We start from the raw sequence: 19,972 nt of genomic DNA, 5'->3' as shown, positions 1-19,972 counted from the left end.
ATTCAATGAAATAAGGGAATTCTAGACCTTCCTGAGGAAAAGGCAACAGCTCAATGGAAAATTTGATCTTCAAATACAAAACTCAAGAGAGACACAAAAAGATACACAGGGCGAGGGGGAAATTCTTGTTATTCAATAAGGATAAATTGTTTACATCCTTATATAGGATTATACTGCTTTATACACATATTATATATATATATATATATATATATATATATATATGTTAATCTTGAGAATGGTGTAGTCATTATAACAATCAAAAGGGATATACATAGATAGAGGGTATGAGTATAAATTAACTGATGTGATGATAAAAATAAGTTAGGGGTGCAAAGGGATTGTTCTGGGAGAAGAGGTAAGAAGGAGATATAAAAGGGTAAATTACATCACCTGAAGAGTTACAAAAACATATTATACTAAAGGGAAAGAAGGGAGAGATAAGAGGAGTGTTTGAGGTTTACTCTCATCAGATTTGGTTCAAGGAGAGAATAACATACTCTGTTAAGTATAGAAATCAAACTTACCCTACAGGCAGTAGGAGCAGAAAGGGGAAAGAAAAGGGGGTGGGGAGTTAGAATGGAAGGGAAGAACTAGTAAGGGAAAAGGGTAAAATAAGGGGCAGGGTGAAAGTGATGGAATATGGAGGGTGGCAGTGGTCAAAAGCCAAACTCTTTTGAGGAGGGGAAGGGAGAAGAGAGAAATAAAAAACATAAACAGGGGGAAATGGGATGGAAAAAGACATGCAGATAAAAATCATAACTGTGAATGTGAATGGGATAAATTTCTCCCATAAAATGGAGGCAGATAACAGAATGGATTAAAAACCAAAATCCTCCAATATATTGTTTACAAGAAACATATTTGAAACATGGGGATACACACAGGGTAAAAGTAAAAGGTTGGGGTAGAATATATTATGCTTCAGCTGAAGTAAAAAAGAACAAGGGTAGCAATCCTAATCTCAGACAAAGCAAAAGCAAAGATAGATGTAATTAAAAGAGATAAGAAAGGATACTATATCCCGCTAAAAGGCACCATAGACAACGAAATAATGTTACTTAACATATATGGGCCAAGTGGTATAGCATCCAAATTCTTAGAGGAGAAGTTAAGGAAATTACAGGAGAAAAAAGACAGCAAAACTATACTAGTGGGGGACCTTAACCTCCCCCTCTTTGAACTTGACAATCTTACCTCAAAATAAACAAGAAAGAAGTTAAGGAGGTGAATAGAATTTTAGAAAAACTAGATATGATAGACCTCTGGATAAAACTGAATGGGGATAGAAAGGAATATACTTTTTTTCCTCAGTGGTACATGGCACAAACACAAAAATTGACCATGTACTTAGGCATAAAAATCTCACAATCCAATGTAGAAAGGTAGAAATAGTCAATGTATCCTTTTCAGATCACGATGCAATAAAAATTATTTGTAATAAAAGACTATGGAAAGATAAACTAAAATTTAATTGGAAAGTAAATAATCTAATCCTAAAGAATGAGTGTGCCAAAGAACAAATCATAGAAACAATTAATAACTTCATTCAAGAGAATGACAATAATGAGACGAAATACCAAAACTTGTGGAATGCAGCAAAAGCAGTTCTTTTCTTTTTCACTGTTTAAGGGATTTTATTAAAGCAAGAATTTTATAATTTTATAATTTACATTTCCTTGCTCAGCTATCAATTTTGTTATCTAAAACAGTGGTGATAGTCTGAGCTTTTCCACAGTAAAGAATTACAAAATTAAAGTAAGGAATGCTTTAAATCTTTGTATTGTGCTGAAAATTATTTTCCCCCTGGGTCTATGAGACATTAATTTGTTTTTGTGTATTTTGCTATATTGGGTTTTTTTGTTTTTACTTGTTTTTTTTGTTTTTAACTCAATAAGTAATCTAGGACTAGCATTAAGTTTGCTAAACCTGGCATTTGCTCTGTACATCAGGTTCAAAGTTGCCTTTCCTTTTTTACATTATTTTATATTTTGCCATGTTTTTTCACAATATTTAAGTTTTTAAATGCTTAGATATTTTTCTTTGGTGAGGCAGAGGTTCCATTTTGTGGTCCCTGATCTTTTCTTTTAAACAGCTGGAACTCCAGTGGCACTGTTCACTGCTTTCTGGGCAGCTTCTTTAGCTTGGTGAGCTTGCAGTATGCCTAGGGCTTCATCAGCCTTGGAGTGAAGAGACTCAAGAGACTCAAGCATATGAAGAAGTTCAGAGTTGTCATTTTCTAACAACATACCAGTGATTTTACCAGCCAGTGTAGGGTCCATGGCCCGAATAAGTGGAAACAGCCTTTCACCCAACATCTGCTTTTGCTTTCGGGGCGGGGCAGATGCCAACATGGAAGCAGTTAAAGGTTCCTGACCTTGCACATGAACAGCAGGCTGCTGCATGGTAACCTGTGATTTTGCATTAAGATGCTGTTGAGGATTGCGAACACCTGCAGCATACTTATACTGTGGAACTGTGCAGACGGGAGGAGTAGCTGCAGCAGCAGCTGCAGGATGTGAAGCCACTGTCTGAGTTGATGTGTTTGCAACACGCTGTGTTGACATGACTCGTGGAAACTATAAAGAAGCTGGCCTCATTGTACTAAATGATGGCCTAGGAGCTGCTGGGCAGATAGCACCAGGCATGTTCTGGAATGGATGAGGTCTGGCACCCTGAGCAGTCCAGGGAGGACTTGGTTTGAGTTGAGCAATTTGGCTAGCAGGATAGTATGCAGCACGGTTCTGAGTCTGAGGAATAGCTGCCATGAAGTAACCAGAAGGAGGCTGATAGGGGTTGATTACAGGGTTAGTCACAGCTCTGACACTCACCATTCTCTGCATATACTGGTTTGTGAGGTGAGCCTGCCGCTTCCCTTTGCTCTGGGCTAAAGCTACACACAATGGCTTAGTGGCAACAATCCCGCCATTCATTTCTGTGACTGCTTTGTTGGCTTCTTCTGGAGAAGAGAAACATACAAACCCAAACCCTTTGCTGCGGCCACCTTTCATCATCACCTTTGCACTTGTGATTGTACCAAATGGTGAGAACTCTTTTCGCAGACGCTCATCATCAATACCATCATCAAGATTTTTCACATACAGGTTAACACCATGGAATCTGGTGATCCTATCCTGCTTCATTTGTTCAAATTTATGCCTGAGCTCCATCTGTCTTTCCACTTTTTTCTGGGATTGGCCAACATAAATTTGTTTTCCACTCAGTTCTTTTCCATTCATCTCATGTACAGCTTTTTGTGCATCTTCATGTCTTTCAAAGCTCACAAAGCCAAAACCTGTGGATTTTCCACTTTCAGCAGTCACTACTTCTACACTTAAAGCAGGTCCAAACTTGCCAAAGAGCTCCTTCAGATTTTCATCATCCATGTCTTCGAAAGCAGTTCTTAGGGGAAGTTTTATATCTCTAAATGCTTACATGAAAGGAGATCAATGAATTGGGCATGCAACTGAAAAAGCTAGAAAAAGAACAAATCAAAAATCCCTAGTTAAATACCAAATTGAAAATGCTGAAAACCAAAGGAGAAATGAATAAAAGTGAAATCAAGAAAACCATTGAACTACTAAATAAAACTAAGAGCTGGTTTTATGAAAAAAAATAAAATTGATAAGCCTTTGGTCAATTTGATTTAAAAAAAGAAAGAAGAAAACCAAATTACCAGTTACAAAAATGAAAAGGGTGAATTCACCTCCAATGAAGAGGAAATTAAAACAGTAACTAGCAATTATTTTGCCCAATTGTATTCTCATAAACTTAACAATTTTAGGGAAATGGATGAATATTTGCAAAAATATAAATTGCCCAGGTTAAAAGAAGAGGAAGTAAAATACCTAAATAACCCTGTGTAAGAAAAAGAAATTGAGCCAGCCATCAATTAACTCCCTAGGGAAAAATCTCTAAGGCCAGATGGATTTACATGTGAATTCCATCAAACAATTAAAGAACAATTAATTCCCATACTTTATAGACTATTTGGGAAAATAGGTGGAGTCCTACCAAATTCTTTTCATGACACAAATATGGTACTAATACCTAAACCAGGAAGTCAAAACAGAGAAAGAAAATCACAAACCAATTTACCTAATGAATATGATGCAAAATAACAAAATAAAGTCAAAATGAGTTCATGATTTAGGAATAAAGGTTGATACTATAAACAAGTTGGGAGAGCAAGGAATAGTTTGCCTGTCAGATCTATGGAGAAGGGAAGAATTCATGACCCAACAAGAGATAGAGAGCATTACAAAATGCAAAATGGATAATTTTGATCACACTAAATTGAAAAGGTTTTGTACAAACAAAGCCAATGCAACAAAGATTAGGAGGGAAGCAGAAAATTGGGACAGAATCTTTACAACCAGTGTTTCTGATAAAGGCTTCATCTCTAAAATATAAATTTGAACTGAGTCAAATTTATAGGAATCCAAGTCATTCCCCAATTGAGAAATGGTCAAAGGATATGAACAGGCATTTTTCAGAGGAAGAAATTAAAGATTTCTATACGCATATGAAAAAAGCTCTAAATCACCATTGATTACAGAAATGCAAATCCAAACAACTCTTAGGTACCACATTTCTCCTGTCAGATTGGCTAACATGTCAAAACAGGAAAATGATAAATGCTGGAGAGGATGTGGGAAAATTGGAACACTGTTACATTGTTGGTGGAGTTGTGAACTGATCCAGCCATTCTGGAGAGCAATCTGGAACTATGCCCAAAGGGCTACAAAAATATGCACACCTTTTGACCTAGCAATACCACTTCTAGGGCTGTATCCCAAAGAGACCAGAGAAGTGGAAAAGTGACCTGTATGTACAAAAATATTAATAACAGCTCTTTTTGTGGTGGCAAAGAATTGGAAATCAAGGGCATGTCCATCAATTGGGGAATGGCTGAACAAGTTCAAGCTCCTCCTTATCACGTCCCTCCCCCAAGGGGCTCTATGTGATTCAGGATGTATCACAGCTGGGCACATAGGTGTATTAATGGAAGGGGAAGATTTTCCTATTCCATTAACATTAAAGAAGGGAGGGTCTTTACATATTTCTTTTTTGAGGACATTCTTGTTCTTTGTAATGCCAGACATTCATTTTCTATTGTTGTATAGTTTCTATTCAATTAAAATCTATAGTTTACTTTGTTGTGGTCATAAGGGTGGGTAGGTGGTAAAAGGGATAGGGTGCCAGGCCTGGGATCAGAAGATTCGTTTTACTGAGTTTAAATCTGGCCTCAGACACTTATTAGTTGTATGATGCTGGGAAAGTCATGTAACCTTGTTTGTTTCCATTTCCTCATCTGTAAAATGAGCTGGAGGGGGAAATGGAAAACCATTTCAGTACTTTTGCCAAGAATACCCTAAATGGGGTCACAGAGAGTCAGACATGACTAAAAATGACTGAACTGAATTTGATCACTTCAGGAAGTCACTAATCCTCTCTCTCTCTCTGAGCTCATTTCTCCATTACAGAGCTTTGTCTGGAAAGACCTTGTAATGTGCTATTGTAGTATGTGAGTTACTATAACACCAAAGAAGATTGCTCACATTTCAAATTTTGTTTGTTTTAAATAGCTGAAATGATTTTTAGTGTTTAATAATTCCTAAATTTTTATTTTAATTCTCTAAATAGATTTTAGTCATTAAAAAGTTTGATTGAAAATTGAACAATTGAATCCATATTGCCTTTCAGAATGTGGTTCCTTTTAATCATATTCAGAAGTAGAGAGCTGGATTGCAAATTAACCAATCTCAGTGCTCTGCAAAAAGAAAAAAATAAGGTGAGTCCAAGATCATAGACTGCAAATAAAATTCTGATTCATCTTAGAGGACTTCAGATGCCAGATAAAATTTATAAAAACTTGGCAGAAAGAGCAGTTTGTCATTTTTTTTTAAAAAAATCGAATTTTAAACAGGATCATAGCATAGCAGTGAAGGAAAAGAATTAAATTTTAAATCAGGACACTTGGGTTGAATTCCAGTTCTGCCAAGTTTTACCTACATGCTGATGGGCAAGTTATTTTTACCTCTCTGGTCCTCAGATTACTTACCTGTCAAAATGAAGTTGGATTTCACAGTTCCTTCCAGTTAAAGATGTGTTTAATTTTTTTCCCAGCCCTGTGATTTCATTAGCGTGGGAAATTTCTATGGGTCAGCTAGGTGGTTCAGTGGACAGAACACCAGACCTGAAGTCAGGAAGAATTTCATGAGTTCAAATCTGTCCTCAGACACTTACTAGCTGTTTGACTGAGGGGAAATCACTTAACCCTGTTTGCTTCAGTTTCCTCATCTGTAAAATGAGCTGGAGAAAAAAATGGCAAACCACTCCAGTATCTCTGCCAAGAAAACCCCAAGTAGGGTTATCAAGAGTCCAACATGACTGAAAGGACATAAAAACTACAGAGAACTTCTGGTGAGGGAAACCCCTACAACAAATGCAGATCTGCAACTTGAAAGAGATTTAAGGGTAGCCTGGGCCAGTGAGGTTAAGTGAATTACCTGTGGGTGAAGGGAGGGGAAGGTGTCACACAGCCATTAAGCTTTGGGACATGGGACTTCTGGTCTCCAATAAATAAACTTTTATAAAGCACCTACTTTGAGCCAACCACTAGGCAAAGTGCTGGACTTGAACCCAGGCTTTCTAGATTCAAAGACCGGTTCTCTATCCCCTATGCTACACTGTCTTTCTTAAATCTCTGACCAGGTGGTTTATCTTTTAATCTGTTTTGAGGCTTTGAAAACTGTTTATTAAAGAGAAGCCTATACAAATATAAACAGCTTATTATAAGAAACAGCATCTTTACTGACCACTCTTATCTCTTCCACTCTGCTTTCTTCTCCTACCTCTTGCACCACTCCTTCTTATACATATGTATATGTATGTTTTATTATCTTTTCCCCTAAACCCTCCTCTTCACCCTGCCCCCATTCTTTTTTATTACTGTAGAGGGTAACCCCTTCCCAATCTCCAAAACTAAGAGTCATCCTCAACTCCTTACTCTTACCCATCCAAATTTAATTTGCTGCCAACAGCTGTTGATTTCACCTTTGTAGACCTCCAATATGCCCTCCTCCCTTCTCCTCTGACACTGCCACCACTGTGGTGCAGGCCCTCATCAACTCAGCCTGGGCTATTGCAATAACCTACTGGTGGGCCTGACTGCCTCATGTCATTCTTCACTCTATCTTCCACTTTGACACAAAACTGATTTTCCTAACGGCAGGTGTGACCCTGTCACCTCTCCTCCCTTTCAATAAACTTCTTAAGCACCTTATTGCCACCATGGTCAAATATAAAAGCAGGTTACATTCAAAGTTCTTCATAATCTACCCACCTCCCAGCTTTCCAACTTCTTACATCTTACCTTTCCCCTTACCCCCTACATACTCTTTGATCTAGTGACACTGGCATCCTGACTGTTCCATCTCTGCTACAGTCTTTCTCTCTGGCTATCCCTCTTGCCTGGAAAGCTCTCCCTCCTCATCTGTGACTACTTGGTTTCCTATAACTCTTAATTAAAATTTCACAGACAGCTTTTCCCAACCCCACATAATTCTAATGCTTTTTCTTTTTTCCCATTTTTCCTCTCAATAAGTTATTGGTACATATTTGTTTGTTGCCTCATCCTTTAGACTGTGAGCTCCTTAAGGTCAGGGACTGTCTTTTGCCTTTTTGTATCCTCAGAGTTTAGTAGAGTTTCTTGGCACATATTAGATACTTAATACATATTGACCAAATGATAAGGCACATATTAGGTATTTAATAAATATTGACTAAATGATAATTGATGCTTAACAAGGAGGCTCAGAGAAGACTTGTCCAAGTCACACAAGTAAGCATCAGAAGGAGGATTTGAACACAGGCCTTCAAACTTCTTTCCATCATACCACACTACCTCCAAGTGAATCATTAATATAATCTGCAAATAGGGATAATTGTTTCCTCTTAATTGCCTTTAATTTGTACCATTTATTTCTTGTCTCACTATTTAAGGTAACATTTCTTGTATGACACCAAGTAACAGTGTATAAATGGGATACCCTTGCTTTACCCTTGTATTTAATGTGAAAATGTCCAGGGATAATACATATATATGTGTGTGTATGTATGTATGTATATATGTATGTATTAGTGATGGAGTCCTAATAAAGCTGCTCCCAGCCCCCATATTCTAACTTCCTTATAGGCCCTACTAAACAGCAGACTGACTGCTCCTACCTAGCCACCCACTACTACCTCCACACACACACTCAACTTCCTAACTTCGTCACATATGCTTCACTGCTCACTAGAACAACAGATGTGCCCATGTACTCATATTTCTAACAGAAACAGCAAGCATGTCCATGTGATGGGATCCCAGCCATTGCCTCTAGCTAGCCACTGCCCCCAGACCCATTCCTCATATTTCCCATACAAACAGCATTCAATCATAATCACATCTATCTAGTCTCAGACAGGACCACAACAATCAGCCAATCAGAAAGCAGCACCACCAGGATGCTTGAGCAGGGTGCGGACCCCAAAACAATGGAAAGGACTTTCCCTAAGTAGGCACCTATGCTGTAATAATAAAGAGTAAAAGTAAAAATAAAACTAATAGTAAAGAACTGACCTAGAATAAACTTGTGACATAGAAAAGCTTATTATAATATCATCACCATACATAAATACTCCTCAAATGGGTTTTTCTCTTTGCATCGTGGATAATTGCATGTACAATTCCACTGAGGCTGACCCCTCGCCTGTTCCCTAATCCTGTTACAAACCCCTCCTGCTTTTTTAATATTCCTAATTTCTGTTAATGTAATTGCATCTTTACCCTATAAAAATCCCTCTTGCTTTCTCTGAAGCTGCTGGTTCTGTTTGGAACTTAGCCCACTTCATGAGAGGCATCAATATCAACAAATGCCTATACTTGGATTACAGGTGGTCTGACTCTGAATTCTTTGAGAGAGTTCCACCACAACACATCATGAAACCCCAACAGCTTTTGGCATCCCTGGGTGGGCAGAGTCTCTGACTCTGACCTCCCCCTCAACATGGAGCAGAATCTCTGATTTAGACCCCCTTTAACCTAAAGGGAAGTCTCAATAAATGGCTATACTTGTATTAGAGGCTGTCTGACTCTGAATTCCACCACAATAAATTGCAAGGTATATATAGAAGATATAGTGGATTCCATGCCGTCTTGCTGGGGGGAGGGGGCACGGGAAGAAAATCTGGAACTCAAGAACATGCAGAACTGAGTGTTGTAAACTAAAAATAAAAAAATCTTAATTAAAAATAAGATAAAATAAAAAGGGGAATAAAGACAGCACCTACCTCAAAGAGTTGTATCAGTTGAAGTAATATATGTAAAGTGCTCTACAAGCCTTAAAGCACTACATAAATGTTAGTTATAAATACTGCCACCACCACCATTACTACAACTAGATGAGGAAGAGATCAACAACGCATAGCAACATACAGCAAAAGGACAGCAATGTTAGTGGTAGGAAATATTTCCAATAGAACCAGCTTTAACAGCAAACAAACAAAAACCCCTACAAAACTAGGAACAAATGAAGTACTGAAATTGTGGGGAATAGATGAGTAAATGAAGGCATATCAATGAACTAGAATATAGTGTCATAAGAGAAAACAAACACACAGAATTCAAAGGATTACAGAATTATATGAAATGAGTATAGACAGCTTCAAGATTTTTAGAGGACATGGAGGAAACAGCAGGTAAGAGGTAGGATAGGACTGGGGAGGCATTGGGCTGAGCTGAGTAGGAAAAGAATAAGATGTACCAGGGAAACAGATTTTCATCTCGGCAAGTAGTTCTCAATGACTGAGAGCAGGAGCAGCCAGAGGAAAAATGTTAAAGTAGTTTAACAAGTTTAGTTACTTAAACTAAAAATGTTTACTAGTAAATCCAGCAATGGGAGAAATAGGTAGACAGAAGCTTGAAGGCTTGACTAGTTCTAAGGTTCAAATAACAATGTTGGTATAATGGCACCTATTAATTGGCTTCATTAAAGTGAGAAAGGGCATATAGCATAGCCCAAAGAGGGATTAGTACACCAGTGTTTCAACAAACATTCTGGCCACGGAACACTAAATTCTTCATGAAGACCTTACTGACATCAAAAGAGAAGGAAACAGTTTGGAAATTACTGTGCTAAGAGTGCTAAGAGAGGATAAGGGAGGAGTCTTCAGAGGGGAAGGTAAGGGAATAGGTCAAAGAGGCATGTAAAAGGGTGTGCAGATTCATGGGAATAGGAGGATAAGGGAGGGATCTTTAGAGAGCAGGTAGATTAAGTAATAGGAAGGCAGGCTAGTGGGTAGAAGTAAAGTAGAGGAGTCAGGAGGGATACGAAATAAAAGATATGCATATAAATGATTAGAAGTAGAATCTGTTAGGCAAAGTATATGTTTAAGTATGTATGTGTGTATATGTATATGTGTATGTATATATCTATTTCTATATATAAATATATCCACACTTAATTGTAGTGGGTGGGGGGAGGGAAGGGGATAAGAAAGAACAAAGCAAAAAGGGTACAGCAGAGAACAAAAGAAAACTTGCAAGGAAGCAAAGAAAAGATGGAGAGCTCTCAAGACAATACATAGTATTTATTATATATGCTTTCTCGAAATGGAAATTTATTGCTGTGTATTTTGAATCCTCTCTTACATTCTGCTGTGCACATGATATTTTTTAATAATATGTTTCTTTTTCCTTTCTTATTATATATTTAAGCTTCAGTATTTAAATCTAAAATACAATTTAAAAAGATTTTTTTAAAAGGTACAATTGGCCAAAGAGAAAAGAAAGTACAGAAGCTAACCGAGGAAAACGACTCCTTCAAAGTTAGACTTGGGCAAATGGAAGCTAAGGATTCCATGAAACATTAGGAATCAATCAAATAAATTCAAAAGAATGAAAAAATGGAAGAAAATGTAAAATACCTCATGGGAAAAACAGCTGATCTCTGTATCAACTCTTCCTCTTACACTTCATTTGTATAAGACTCTTTGTTCTAGTTTCTCTGCTTATATTTTCTCTGCTTCTATTTTTTCCATGTTTGGGTGCTGACCTTCCCCTTGAAGTAGTGAATGTAAACTAAGATTGCTGACCCCTTTAAAGTTGCTTTTATTTAGAAAAGCAGATCAAAGAACCTGTTCTAGCAAGCCATCCTGGGTGTGCCATGGTACTTGTTGTTACAGCTTGCTACTTCAGAATGCTGGACACTTAACAATCCTCAGAATAATGCAATTCAACCAACATGTCTTAGGAGCCACTATGGCTAGGCACTGTGCCAGCCACCAGGGATACAAAACCAAAAATGACATGGTCTTTGCTCTCAAGAGGGGCATCAGAGCAGAAGAGAGATATGGGAGAATGTTGGTGGGGGGAGGAAGAAATATGATGTTCCAAACCTTCCTTGTTTCTCTCACACTCCCACAGCACCCCTCTCCTATTCTCTCAGCTGAAGACTTCTCTCTTTTCCCACATCTCACACCCCTCTGATACTATTCTGCCTTACTAGCTTCTCCTTCACTTAAGTCTCTGATGAAATAGCCCTTCTCCTGGTCAAGACCAAACCATCTTCATACACCCTTGATCCTATCCACTCCCCTCTTCTCCAGGTGGTGACACCACCATCTCTAATCTCTCTAAACTTCCATTTCCCCCATCTGTTAATTCTTTCCCTGCTGCTTATAAGCATGCTCACAGTCTCTTCACCTCATCCTCAAAACGCTCTCATTATGTTGTACCATCCCCACTAGCTGTCTTTCCTTCCCTCCTCTGCTCAATTCCTTGTGAAGGCTGTAGATACAAGACAGATTCCCTTTCTCTTGCTACTCATTTATAATCAAAATATGGCTCCTTGTTTCATTGTTTAACTGAAATTGCTTTCTGGAAAGTTACCAATGAGCTCTTCCTCAACAAATCTAAAGACATTTTAAAAGTCCTCAACCTTCCTGACTTCTGCAATATTTGACCCTGTTGATCACTTTTTTCCTACTAGGTATTTTCTCCTCTCTGGACTTTTTATCACACTGCCATCTCTTGATTCTTCTCCTAACTCCCTGACCCCTCCGCAGTCTGGATCCTAATTCTTGTCCTGCCCGGTAGGTATGTGTCCCTCAAAACTCTATCTTGAATGCTCTACTCTCTTCTCAATATTATTTCGCTGGGTAGTTGTATCCTTAGCTCCCTTGGATCCAATTATCATCCATAGGCAGGTGATTCCCAAATTTTATATATACAGCCTTGGTCTCTCTTTGGGGCTACCATTCCACAGCACCAACTTCCTTTCGTACATCTTGGCCTAAATATCCCAAAGGCATCTCAAATTCTGTATGTCCAAAACAGAACTCATTATCCATTTGATAAATTTATATTTGCTTATACATGAAACAGGACACACCTTATAAAGATATATATGTGTGTATCCTATTGCCTATAATACAACTGTTTTTTTCTTTTTTGTTAGGGGATGTATATGCATGTGTGTGAGGAGTTTATATTAGTGAATGAGTAATACCGTTGATAGAACTACATAATGTGAAGGCTCAAATTTAAAACTGGAAAACTTTAGAAAACTTTCCTCAAGATCTCTTTTTTTATTTAAGATGCCCTTGTCTCTCACCAACTGAATTTGAAGAAAATACTAGAAATACTGAATCATGGTTTTAAAAAATAGAATTTCAATAAGATGTTTAAGATAAGTTGTTCATTACATTTCTGCTATTACTTGGGTCACAGGGAACAAATTATTTCATCATTGGTCTGCTCTGAGTTTTCCTCCTAAACCACACAATCAGGATCATAATACGTATGCTAACTATCTCAAATGTGGGGGTTAAGTATCAAATGAAATAATAAATTTTAAAATTATACTTTTGTAAGCATAATGTTGAAAGGCAGACTGACATAGGGGACCGTGGGCCAGTTTAGAGTGAGGAAGTCTTCCCTCAATCTCTTACTGGGTGTAGGCCAAGGCCAAGGAGCCTCAGTGCTCCAGGGACCTATCTAAATTACACCCACATATTTACATGAGGAGAACAATTTCCCACACTAATGAAATCATAGGGACCAGATGGAAAGAAAACAAAAACCTTTGAAGCATTTTTAAGTTATTGCCCTATATTGACTGGTGTATGGCTTTTATTCTCCTCCTCCTCTGCTCCCCCAAGGATTTTTATACAATGGAATACATAGAGTTTTATGTGAAAGTGCTTATCGTATGCAATGTTCATTCCTACACACGGAAGACAAGTGGTACAACACAACTTCATTCAAGAGAAAATTTATCATTGTTAAGTCTGGCCAACTCCTCGAAACTCTATACGGGGCTTTCTTGGTAAAGGTCCTGCAGTGGTTTGCCATTTCCTTTTCTAGGTCATTGTACAGATGAGAAAACTGAGGCATACAGAGTTAAGTGACTTGCCCAGGGTGACGTAGCTAGGAACTGAGACCAGATTTGACAGATTTGAACTCAGGAAGATGAATCTTACAGACTCAAGCCCAGCACTCTGCACCACTCTGCTGCCCCTCAAGAGCAAGACATAGTTCAGTTTCCTGGAGGAATGGACATTTTGGCAAGAGAAGGAAGAAATTGCTCTGGCCTTGTTTTTGATTTTTTTTTTAATAACTGAAACTCCATGGATATACTCTTCTCCTCAAACAGATCTCCAAGGAACAGGAGTAAACACTATCAGAAGTACACCCTCATCTGATCCTTCACCTTGTCACTATGGAACCTATGAAATTTCCTCAAAGGCCCAGGATGGGGAGTGAGTGACAAGGACCAGTGGGGATGAGGGTGACAGTGCTGACTCTGCAATCCAATGACATGCCTTTGAAAGTCACGGTTCAGCTCCTTAGAATCAGACGCAGCTAGGTGGCGCAGTGAAGAGAACACTGAGTCTGGGGTCAGGAAGACCTGAATGCCCATCCAACCTCAGACACTAGCTGTGTGATCCTAAGGAAGTCACTTAACCTGTTTCCTTCAGTTTCTTCAACTGCAAAGTGGGACAATAACAGCACCTACCTCAAAAGGGTTTTCAGGATCAAATGAGGTTAAGCACTTAGGGCAATAAATGCCTGGTAAGCGCCACTGAAATGTTTATTCCCTTCCCACTGGGACTTTCTGGGAGTTATAACTTCTCAGAGGCTCATTTCCCTCCTTTTGAAAATCACGGCGTTGAACTAGCTAATCTCTCAGGTGTCTTCTACGTCTAAATCTACGATCCTACGAGACTAAAGCTTTGGGGCTGAAAGGTGCTCCTGGCTGGCCTGGTAAAGCTCGGAATTCAGAACGAGAGTCTCCCAATAAATACGCGCTGTCTTTTTAAAAAGGAGGAGACACGAATTGATGCTTTTCATGGCTTCGAGTTTTCTGGAATTTTGACAGCTTTATACGTGAATTCCTTTCCCCCAAAGGAGACCCTGAAAGCAGAGCTGACCCCACTTTCCAAGCGCTCTCTCATCAGCCTAAATGAAGTGAGCAGGGGTCCTGCTTCGAGAGAAGGGGGCCCGGGGCTGGAGGCTGCTTCTTGAGAGGTCCAGGATGGTCTGTCTTCCCTCCCTCCAGAGGACCCCAGCACAGACAGCCTTTGCTTACCTGAAATAGCGTCGTCTGCAACACCCAGACAAATGGATTGTGAAAGTAGGGGGAGAAGAAAGGAGCTTTGGGGAAATGAAACTGAAACTTTGCAAGCCATCTGCGGCGAGGCGAGGGTGGGGTGGGGCGAAGCTGGGCTCAGGAGCCAGGAAAGAGTGCTGACTGCTCCCTTGCTTCTGCCCTCTCTGCTCCTCGGTTACTCGCCTCCGGAGCCCATCGAACAAACATCGCAGCCCCGGCACCTCGACTCACGAGATCCGACCCAGCTTTGATGGCCACTGGAGGCTCTACCCACAGTCCGCCTCACCGAGTCCTGGTCCAGGTGTCCAAGTTCTGCTCTGGATTGGAGAGAAAACTACAAAAGTATTTCCAGAGCCCGAGGAAGTCCGGGGGAGGCGAGTGCACGGTCAAAGCCGGCCCAACCGAAGGCACTTTCTGGGTAGAGTTTTTGGAAAGAGAAGATGAGTAGGAAGGGGTTGGGGGAGCCGTTGGACAGAGACCAGAGTGGGAGGAAAGGCTGCGGCGGGGAGACGGGGTGAACTGGGAGAGGGCACCGAAGTGGAGGCCAACCTGAGCCAGGAGAAGGGGCACTGGAAAGCAGGGCTTGGATTAATAATAATAGCTTGCGCTTACGTAAATCCTACTGTGTGCCGGGCACTGTGCTACGATCTTTACAAATATTGTCTCATTTAATCCTCGAAACAGCTCTGGGAGGTAGGTGCTATCATTATCCCCATTTTACAATTGGGGAAACTGAGGCAGAGGCTAAGTGGCTTGCCCGTGGTCACATAACTAGTAAATTTCTGAGGCCACATTGGAACTCAGTTCTTCCTGACTCTGGCCCCAGCACCACCTAGTGTCCCCTATTGAAGACCTCTTCTGAGGGTTTCCTTCATTTCACTGGGGTTGGAATGAGGTCTCTCTCTCACCTTCATTCAGGAACTCAGGATTACCGCCAAAGGACGGTGAGGAATCCATCCCTTTTCTACCACGTCAATATACATTTATCATAGTTATGTGGTTTCACCTCCTCCATGTTGTTAGAAAGCCAGAAATCTCCCCACAATACCACCCTTCATCCCACAAACTCTTTCTTGAAAGAAGGTGGCTGAGCCACCCCGGTGGAAAAAGACAACTCCCAATTGAGGGGGACCTGAGTTATTTGGGGTGGGGTAGAGGGTGAAGAGGAACCAAGATTATGTCTAGATCATCTGGGTTCTCACTATCCACTGTGTTCCCCATAGCTTGACTGAGTGAGCTGGACCCTGGATTTTCCCAGGATTGATTTACTACCCCTTGTCCCTCATATACACCATTATCTGGGGTTCAGGTTCAGTGAAGCTCCAGCTATAAGTAATGATGACGTAGAAGAGAAAACATAAACTTTTAATTACCTCTGCATTAAGATGCTGAACAACACAGTGCCAGAGTACAGAAGAAGCAAAAGCAGACAATGAAGATAAGAAATATTGTAGAACAGCCAGGACCTATTATCCATGGTATTATGTTAACAAAACTGAGAAGACAAAAGAAGTAAAGGAGTATCTTCAAAAATATGAAATATTCAAACGAACACAAGGTCAAATAGAGACGTGACACTAAAAGTAAGTTGGGTTCTGTCATTATTCCGATTTTACAGATGAGAAAACTGAGAGTGAAAGGTTAAGTCTTTTGCTGAGGATTTTACAGTAAGGATCTGCGGAAGGTTTTAAACCCAGTTCTTTCTGACTCCCAGGTCCAGCAATCTATCTTACTATCTATTCGATTCTGGTAGTATTCAACAAATTCTTGTTTAAGTATTAGTGTACCAACAATGAGCAGTAATAGGCTGTGACAAGTCACTTTCAGCAACTTTTTATCTGGCTCAGGTTTAACCATTTCAAAATCCCACCCAGGTGTTCTCTGTTGTTGTTTTTTTTCTTATTTGTAGTCAACAGGCCTCTTTTGTAGCCCCCATCAACCCTTGGGATCTCTGGATCCCAAGCCTTTCTTCCTGGTCCACTAGAATTCCACCCCCCATGACTTCTTCCTTGGTCTTAGATGGAAAACATCCTCTTTGCTGATATTTGGGGTGTGTGTGTGTGACAGGAAGCCCATTTTATAGATCAGGAAGATCTATAATCACAGTAGAACTCCAACTCTTTCTAACCAGGATTTTTGTCCTTAACAACTGCACATTCCAAGGGATAGCTACTGCTAGTCCCAGACAGCTTCCAGAAGCACTTGGATCCCTGCTCCCCCCACAGCCGACTCCTCCTGGTTTCAGTGAGAATAAATCTTTCTTTCCCCCATAATTCAGAGAAAAGGAGGAGTTTTCAGGAAGAACAACATAACGAAATTTTAAAAAGAATAGAAAAGCTCATTTTACTCATTTTTCTTTTCCTAAGGTAGCAGTTAAGGAAGGTCAAAGAAGCACAGATTTACTGATACAGTAGGAGCCTTAGAGGTCCCCTAAATTCAAACCTCTCATTTTATAGAAACCCAGAAGGGTTAAGTGACTTGCTCAGGGTCATATGACTACCAAATGTTGGTCTACTTATTCAGAGTTCTGTCCCTCTTCTGAACATGCAGTGTTGAAAGAAGGAAAGAAGAGAGGGAGGAAAAAAGAAAGAAAGAAAAAAGAACAGAGAGATGGAAGGAAGGAAAGGAGAGGGGAAAGAGAGGAAAAAGAAAGAAGAGCAAGAGAAAGGAGAGAAAAAAGTGAGAGAGATTATTTCTTCCTAGAACTCTCTCCTCTTATGCTTTCCAGTTTTCCAGTTTCCATCTTCCTGTCCTTGAGTGTCTCATTTCCCTTTCTTCTTCTAGCTTTTGTCTCTATGTACCTGTCACCCACCTCTTCCTGTTTCTCCTTTCTGGTACTCAGTTTTCTCATCCATAAAATCAGGGATTGGAGGAGTCAATCTCTGGAAAGATCCCCGAACATTCTAAAAATTTTAAGAGTGTGTGAGTTTATGAATGTTTTCAAAAATCTATCCCAATCATAAAGTTGAAAGATTGATAGAAGTATAAAATATAGGTTCCTGCTCCTGTGACTTGGTCCTATATGTTCAGGCAGGGGAAGGAATTTTTCCTGTCCTGAAATTTGGAATGGAGGAAGTCATAGAAATTCTGAGTCCTGCAATTATATTTGCATATGACTGACATGTTCATTTTATTTCATTGGGTTGAAGTCTTTGGGCTATTAGCATTTCCTTAGTTCAGGTTTGATATTGGGTTGAAATGAGGCACTTACATTGAACATCAACACAAGGAAGTTTGCTCTGTGTAACAGAGCAAGGGTCAGGGAAATGCAGGTCCAGTCCCACTGAACCTTCTGGCCTCTGAATTTTCTTCTTAATACTACAGATTGCACTCCCTACTTTGTCCTCAGTGCCCTACCCTATGTCTGGTTGGACGAGTCTGCCTTACCAAACCTCCTTATGAAGCTTGGTTTAACAGACTCTAGAGCATTGAAAAGAGAACAATATGTTGGAAAAAAAACGAGGGGAGGAATTGCATAATAATTAAAATTTTTATCAGAGAAGATCTAGACCTGACAAAAATTACAACTCAAATTTAACTTATTTAGTACCTGAGTATCATGTAACTTAAAATAATTGACTATGAAGTTTCATTCCTAAATTAAAGAGCAAACAATAAAAAATGTAATGGAGGGAGAAACCAGATCTTGCCACCGCCACCTTTTTATATAAAAAAGCAGGTTTAAATCCCAGCCTTGCCATGTAATTATCACATAGGGTGATTGACTTGGAGGGGTGGCAGAGGCAGAAAAGACTCCTGCAGAAGGTAATATTTTAACTGAGTCTGGAAGGAACCAGAGAAGCTAGGAGGCAGAGGTGGGAGGGAGAGGGCTTCAAGCATGAGGAGCAGCCAGGGAAAGGCACTGAGTCAGGAGATGGAGGGTTGTGCTGAAGAAACAAAAAGGCCAGTGAAACAGGACAAGTAAAAAGAGGGGAGCAAAGTCTGAGAAGAGTGGGAAGGTAGGAAGGGACCAGGTTGTGAAGGTCTATAAAAGCCAAACAGAATTTTATATTTGTCCTGAAGGTAGTTGATAGGGAGCCATTAGAGTTTATAACAGGGGAGGGTGACATGGTCATCTGAGCTTTAGGAAGATCATTTTGGCAGCTGGGTGGAGATTGAACTGGAGTGAGGAAGAGTCAGAGGGTGGGTAGAACAACCAGCAGACTCTGACAATAGTCCAGATGTGAGGTCTTGAGGATTTACACCAGGGTGACAGTTGCCATGTGAGTAGAGAGAAGGAATGAGGGGTGCATGAGAAATGCTATCAAAGTAGAATGACAAGACTTGAACATTGATGGGATGTTTGGGGCAGAGGGGTGGCTTGCGAATGAGGAACTGGGGATAATACCTACATTGTGAGCCTGAAGGAATAGTGGTGTTCTTGACAACAATAAGGAATTTCAAAAAGGGAAAGTGTTTTGGTGTAAAGATGAGTTTTCTTTTGCACATGGTGAGTTTGATATGCCTGCAGGACATCCAATTTGAAATGTCTGATAGGTCATTGTTGATATGAGAGTGAGGAGTCCAGAGAGAAGTTAGGGCTAGATAAATAAATCTGAAGATCATGTGCACAGAGATGATAATTAGCCCATGGCATCTGATGAGATCTCCAAGTGAAATAGTACAGAAGGAAAAGAGGACCTTGGGCGAAAACAAGGTACAATCTGGAGAAAGATCCAGCCAAGGAGACTGAGGAAAGGTCAGATAGGTAGTAGGGGAATCAGAAGAAAGCTGTGCCATGATAGACTAGAGAGAAGAGAGTACCCAAGAGAACAGAGTGACTAACAGTGTCAAAGGTTGTCATTTTAAAAGGATGAGGATTTAGAAAAGGCCATTAGATTTGGCAATTGAAAGATCATTGGTAACTACAGAGAGCAGTTTCAATTGAGTGATGAGGGTGGATGCCAGATCTCAGATGGTTTAGCAGAGAGTGAGAGGAAAGGAAGGGGCCACACCAACTGTAAGCTTTCTGACTGTCAGAAAACCTTGGTTAAGTACCTCCTGTGTGCCAAGCACGGTGCTCTAGTTTTGTAGAACTTGGATCAAGTGAGGAGGGTTTTTAAGGAAAAGAAGAGACATGATTATATTGGGAGGCATGAGGGGACCTACGACCTGATTGATGTGTTAGTTTATTTTGTTGAATTGACTTTTGTTTTTCTTACTCAGGCCTTCTTTATTCTGTGTCATATGGGTTGGTTTTCTGAGTTAGGGAACAGGAAGCAGTTTTTAAAAAGCTCGTCAGAGAGAGGTCTTTAGGGGAAAAGGAAACTGAATTCAGCTCACCCCTGGTATGCGAGGAAAATTCCAGTTTG

The 19,972-nt window shown here is 40.0% G+C and overlaps 1 protein-coding gene and 1 pseudogene across 3 annotated transcripts in view; one reads left to right on the top strand and one right to left on the bottom strand.

Moving 5' to 3' along the window:
• Window positions 1-1,638: 1,638 nt before the first annotated feature.
• LOC118837119 lies at window positions 1,639-14,867 on the bottom strand (annotated as a pseudogene).
• LOC118838041 (protein mono-ADP-ribosyltransferase PARP14-like) overlaps window positions 14,782-19,972 on the top strand; it is a 69,027-nt gene continuing 63,836 nt past the window's right edge. For 2 of the 3 annotated variants that reach the window (XM_036745242.1, XM_036745243.1), the window contains exon 1: window positions 14,819-15,100. In XM_036745242.1, coding sequence (XP_036601137.1) covers window positions 14,911-15,100 — 190 coding nt within the window. In that variant the 5' untranslated portion in view covers window positions 14,819-14,910. Of the gene's footprint in view, window positions 15,101-19,972 lie in introns of all 3 variants that reach the window. The other variant, XM_036745244.1, reaches the window with a different exon arrangement.

Source organism: Trichosurus vulpecula, chromosome 2, assembly GCF_011100635.1.
Source record: "Trichosurus vulpecula isolate mTriVul1 chromosome 2, mTriVul1.pri, whole genome shotgun sequence".
Lineage (NCBI taxonomy): Eukaryota > Metazoa > Chordata > Mammalia > Diprotodontia > Phalangeridae > Trichosurus > Trichosurus vulpecula.
This window is presented reverse-complemented; position numbering and strand designations above follow the sequence as displayed.